Consider the following 6,587-nt stretch of genomic DNA (forward strand, 5'->3'; position numbering starts at 1 on the left):
GTTGATTCTGGCTATCCAAATAAACAAGGTTTTTTTGCTCCTTATAGATCTTCACGGAATGAGGTTGTTAGGTATCATATGTCACAGTTCAACAATGGTCCTCCTCCTAGAAACAAACAGAACTATTTAATCGTTGTCATGCATCACTACGTTCTGTCATTGAGAGGACATTTGGAGTTTGGAAGAAGAAATGGAGGATCCTTTGTGAATTTCCTAGATATAACACTCATGTTCAAAAAAGAGTGGTGATGGCTACAATGAGACTACATAACTTTATCAGAATTTCAGATTATTTTGATGAAGATTTTTCCGAAGTAATGGAGCATACTGACATTAGCGACACAAATTCTGAGAATGATGAAGGTGACATGGAAACTACGGCTATAACTGATAGAGATCAAATGACAAACACTAGAAAAAATATTGCAGATATGTTATGGAAAAATCAAAATAATTTCCGTTAAACTATTCTAAGTTTTATTTTTGTTGCATTTGGATAATTTGTGTTTAATGTTTTCAAACTGTGAAATTATTTAGAAAATATTCTATATTAAAAAAAATTATGTTTATTTTACAATAATTTTATCATTTTTTAAATAAAATTGCTGAATTGGATGTGTTTTTAAATACTTTATAGTTTAATATATGATTTACACTGTTTGATCTGCTTTTACCATTCAAACATATAATTTGGACTGCTCAATCAGCATGATATGCACTTTTCCAGCATGATCTGCACGATCTGCATTTGTTCAGCATGAACTGCATGATCTGTACGATCTGCAACGCTTCAACTATTTTTACCATTCGGAACCATAGTTTACATCGCTACAATTTGATTATATTAATTTTGTGTGTGTGTCTGTGATACTCGCTAAACGAATAATAATTTCACATGCAATAAAGTATGGAAAATGATTGAAATAAATGAAGATGACTTCTTGTTTCTCGACGTGGCGGATGTGACATTTTCAACAATTTTCTGGGGTTTTACACGTAAATAATATTTAATACATTTGTCATGTAGATAAACTAATAATAACTTGGTTTAAATAGAAGAATATACAACAATAAGGATAAGACCATGAAATATTCATGGGGAAACAGGATAAAAAGAAGGTTTATAATTGAAGAATTCAACAAGAATTGTTATATATAGACTTAGAGTTTATAATTAGCCTATGATCACAAATGGATGGTTATTGTTATAACTTTACAAAAGCTGTCTACTTCGGAAACTTGCAAAAAAAAAAAAAAAAAAAGGAAAAAAGAGAAAAAGAAATTGAATTGCAAAAGAATAAATGAGTACATTTGATTCTTAAGAGGTGTAATATCAATTCATATAACCACGTCTGCCAAAAAAAAAAAAAGAATGATCACACCTGTTACATTCATTTTAAGCAAAAATAATCATATACCATCATCATTTTTTACATCTAAAATTTTACATATGTAAAAGGTTAAATGTGTCAACTATAGAGGACCCATGAATTTGTCAATGTCATGATGATTTTGGCATTTGTACCGTTTGCTTTTTGTCTGATTTTAATGAAGTGATCCCACAATCACTATTTAGTATTTACTTGTTTTTTTTTGCTTGTCAAAGACAACTTTTACAAAACCTTATGCTATACAATAATGCTTGTAAAAGGTCTAAAACTTTGTAACTAGCCAATCTTACACATTCAAAAAAACTGGACACATTGTAATGAAGTTGGTGATATCCTAATATAAGGAGAAAGGGAATGTGCACACTAAATTAATTTATATGCAATTTCACAAATAGAGTTACATGCAAAACCTTTTGAAAGTTTGTTTTCCCTTCAAAATAGGGTTGTCCTAGTTATTCTCTCCAAAGTTAAGTTTTAAGCTATAAACAAATGGATATAATGGAAATTCCTATGGGTTTGATAATACTTATCATCGAAATCCTATTCAAAAATGTATATATCCCTTATATATTAAAAGAGAAGCATTTTCACACAAAATGCTGACGTGTCGCACTCACATAATTTCAAACACTATTTCCTTTATTTGTCATCAGTTTCTAATAATAGAATATTTACATTTACATACCAATGTATTTTTTCAAAAATATAATTAACACCCAAAATTAAATTCTTATATTCTATTTCTAACTTAATTATATATTTTAATTACATTTTCATAAAATCTTTAAAAAAAATTGAAGAACCTTTTGTTCATATGATATGATAATATAAGATTGATATTATAATAATTCTCACGGATTAAAATTTTAATTATTATAAAAAATTTATATATTTTACATATATATATATATATATATATACTACATAATCGAATTTTGATTCCAATTACCGATAAATAAAACAGATTTTGTAAATAAAAATTACTGTAAAAATATTTAATAATTATTTTATACTGTTACCTAGTATAGATTATGATTAACCTGTTTTAGAAATCGCTAAGCGCTAGTCGGGCGGTCGAGGTGGACCTAGCGCCTAGCTAGAAAATCGGGGATTAAACGGGGATTAATCGGGAACTAATTTTGGGGTTATTTTATTAAATTAACAATAAAATAAAAATATATTGTACTAAATATATGTATATTTTTGTTTATGTTAAAAAAAAAATATCAAATAAAATATAAAACTGTAGTATTGTCTTTAAAATTATGGTAAACACATAAAACATCATTTTAAAAGAAATTTTTCTGATTTTTGTTAAAAGTTATATATTAGTTACTGTAAAACATCATAATCTCTTAATTTAAATGCCTAAATAACAAAAATATTTATGTTTGATTTTTATTTGGTTCTAAAAAAATTGGTATATACAAAATTAAGAAGAAAATAATCGGATTAGACATGCATAATTGGATAATCAATGCTAGGCGGGATTAGTCATTAATCAAGACGGAAAGGGTGGGCCTAGCGATTTTGCGAGGCGTATTCGATGCTAGGCGATGATTTTTAAAACAAGGTGATTAATGGGACTTCACTATATTTTAGACCAAAATATTTAAGCCAGTTTTGGTCGTTTTAGCGACCCACCTTTGTAATCATATTGTAACAATAAATCAGGATACAAATCTAAAATTACGTATTCTATCAATCATATCTCCAATTTGTTTAATTAGATTGTTTTTTTAAAAAAATTATTTAATTTGCTTAGATTTTTTTCTTATTCAATTTGCTTTTTTTTTTTCTTTCTAATATTTGTTGGTTTAAATTTGATTAGATGTTTAATGCTATATCTAATGTAATTTTTGAGAATTTAAACAAAAAAAAAACAAATCTAATGTAATTTATGAGAATAATCTCTTTAATTCTAAACCAATATATTTGTGGCGCCTTTTTAAACATGAAAATCCGCCATTCACATTTGCAATATTGGTTGTTTGAAGTTTAGAAGAATGACGACGATGTCTATGTGTAATCTTCCAGAGGACTTGAAAGAGGAGATCATCTCTAGGATTCCGATAACATCATTGAGAGCAGTGCGATCTACTTGCAAAAGATGGAACGATTTCTCAAAACGCCATATTATTGGCAACGCTGCAGCAGCAGGGAAGCAGTTCTTAGGTTTAATGTTGATCAATGAAAAAGTATGTTCCTTGAGTTTCAATCTCCAAATCCATAATGATGGATCTGTTGTTTCAGAGATAAAGCAGGTACATATTCCTGACCATGTACGGATAGAGAACATCTTTCACTGTGACGGCTTGTTTTTATGCGTTATCGAAGAAAACTCTAGTCTTATGGTATGGAACCCCTATTTGGGACAAACGATGCGGATCGAAGTCCCTAACAATTCCAAAAGGTTTTATTCTTATAGCAAAGCCCGAAGGTTTAGGTTTTATTATGACGACAGGGAATACGACATGTATGCTCTCGGTTACGACAACAACCGTAACCACAAAATCTTGAGGATTTTGAGAGATTATAACTACAAGGGCGGTTTACGATACGAAATCTACCGGTTCAACTCAAATTTATGGAGTTCTCTTGATGTGGAACCCAACTGGACTGTACGGTCTAATAAACGTCACTCCGTGTCTTTGAAGGGAAATACTTATTTTCTTATTCAAGGGTATGTATACAGAGATACCGAAGAGGCGAATCATATTTTTTTGATCTGTTTTGATTTTGCAAAAGAGAGCTTTGGTCCGCGTCTACTTCTACCATCTAACCCTTATGTTGACGAGAATATTATTTTATCCTGTGTTGGAGAAGAAAAGCTCGCTTTGCTACATCGTAGCTTCAAGTGGTATCGTGGAGCAATAGAGATTTGGGTTACCAATAATATTGATCCAAATGCGGTGTCGTGGAGCAAGTTTATGAAAATGGATATCAATCCACGCACTCGTCCTGAGGACATTAGGCCTCTGTGTTTCTTCATTGAGGAGGAGAAGAAAGTTGCTGTGCTTTTCGATCTACTGTTCAGTGAAGACCAAAAAGCTCACATCATTGGAGATGGAGATGATACTTACCTAAAATATGTTAACATCAGAAGAGCTTCAGATATTGGAGATTCTCACCCACTTACGATCTCATTTTATGTTCCAAGTTTGGTGCAACTACAAATCAACCACCCAACCAGGCAACAGGAAAAGTAAAGAAAAAAAAACAGAAGAAGAAGATATTATTGGTTAGTTCCATTTGCAATGCTTTATTTGTTTAAAAGCATTATCTATGTTTTAGCTCATTTTATATCATGTTCTTTGGAACAAGACTATCTTCATTCAGTTATTATATATTTTGTTTTCTTTGGCTAATTTAGTACTGTGTAATAATCTATGGTCGTTATCTATGTTTTAACTCAATTTTATTTCATGTCCTTTTGAACAAGACTATCTGTGAATATATATAATGAATGAGTTATAATCTCTGATACATGTAATTGGTTTTCTTTGTCGGATCCTTTTCTCTAATCTCGGCTCTCCGCTACCGAAAAGGATTTAATTATTTTTTTAAAAAATATATATATTTCTAATTTTTAACTCGAATTCTAGAATCTTTATTAATTAATGAAAAAATATTTGGAAGTATAACTAATGTAGGAAAAGGAGAGAGTTTTAGAAGCGGTGACACATCATATAACTAAACGATTATGCATGTATATATGGAGAGATCGAGAAAAGATCGTGGACAAGCGTAGAAACTAGGAACTTTGTTTGAAACTCGGAATTAAGGAATGACGACGTTGTCCGATCTTTCAGTGGATTTGGTGGGGGAGATCTTCTCTAGAGTTCCATTGATATCTCTAAGCGCGGTGCGATATACTTGTAAAACGTGGAACGCTTTATCCTGGAACGTTTTTTCAGAAAATCTTGTTTTTGGTAAAGCAGCAACAAGTAAGCAGTTTTTGGGGTTCGTGACAGTGGGTTATAGCCTTTGTTCCCTGAGACTTGATCTCCAAGGCATCCGCAATGACGATTTCGTTGGTCCATCTATAAAGCAAATAGATTTACTTGAAGAAAACACGATATCTAATGTCATACACTGCGACGGCTTATTGTTATGCGTCGTCGGCCAAGACGAAACGAGTAGGAAGCTCATGGTGTGGAACCCGTATTTGGGGGGGCCATTCAGGTGGATCAAACCAAGATTCAAATCCCAAAAGTTCCATAGATTAGACATGTTTGCTTTCGGTTACGACAACAACAACAACAACCGTGACCACAAAATCTTGTGGAAGTTTTTGGGTCATGATGACTACAAAGAGATTGGTTATAAAAATATCCCATCCTACTACGAAATATATGGTTTTAATTCTAGTTCATGGAGGGTTCTTGATGTAAATCCCGACTGTGATTTACAAAGCAGCGTATCATTGAAGGGAAATACTTACTTTTTTGCTCGACGAATACAAAAGGTTGGAGAGGTAGTAGCTTCAGAGATGATTGGTTTTTTACTCTGTTTTGATTTTACAACAGAGAGATTTGGAGAACGCCTTCCTCTACCCTTTCACACCAACTATGATGTTCCACGACATGTGATTCTGTCTTGTGTAAGAGAAGAGAAGCTGGCTGTGTTATATCAAGGCTACGAGACATGTTCGTTAATAGAGATTTGGATAACGACTAAGATTGAGCCCTGTGAAGTATCATGGATCAAGTTCTTAAGAGTGGAAAGGACATCTCTCTCTGAATTTCGTGTTGGGAGAAGCTTCTTCATTGATGAGGAGAATAAAGTTGTTGTGGTTTCCGAATCTCCTAGGTATAGATGGAACGAAACATGTCAATATGAAACAGCTTACATCATTGGACAAGATGGATACTCCAAACCTGTGAGAATCGGAGACGGTCATCTTTGGGAAGCTGACAAAAATGGATATTGTGATCCAATTGTGTTCTCTTCCTATGTTCCAAGTTTAGTGCCAGCAGCACAAATCAACCAAGTAGTGTTGTTGGGCAAAAGAAAAGAAAAAGATTATTATTATTATTAATCATGCATTTATTAAATAATTTGTTTCTTCTTGCATCCCCCATCTAATAATATAGAAGTCATCCGATTTTGCATGTTTTTAGCCTAGAGAAGTTGAAAGATTGTTTTGCATCTGTTCCAGACTACACAAAAAAAAAAAAAAAAAAAAAAAAAAAA

The 6,587-nt window shown here is 32.0% G+C and overlaps 2 protein-coding genes across 2 annotated transcripts in view; both read left to right on the forward strand.

The window, feature by feature from the left end:
* Positions 3,384-4,807, forward strand: LOC104778555 (F-box protein At3g13820-like). Its single transcript, XM_010503012.2, has one exon. The coding sequence runs from the start codon at positions 3,398-3,400 to the stop codon at positions 4,598-4,600; it is 1,203 nt and encodes a 400-aa protein (XP_010501314.2). The 5' UTR covers positions 3,384-3,397; the 3' UTR covers positions 4,601-4,807.
* Positions 5,179-6,587, forward strand: part of LOC104704710 (F-box protein At1g66490-like) — a 1,888-nt gene continuing 479 nt past the window's right edge. Inside the window, exon 1 of the mRNA XM_019244848.1 lies at positions 5,179-6,384. Within this exon, the coding sequence (XP_019100393.1) occupies positions 5,179-6,384 (1,206 nt within the window). The remainder of the gene's footprint in view (positions 6,385-6,587) is intronic.

The sequence above is a fragment of the Camelina sativa genome, chromosome 1, assembly GCF_000633955.1.
Source record: "Camelina sativa cultivar DH55 chromosome 1, Cs, whole genome shotgun sequence".
NCBI classification, from domain to species: Eukaryota; Viridiplantae; Streptophyta; class Magnoliopsida; order Brassicales; family Brassicaceae; genus Camelina; species Camelina sativa.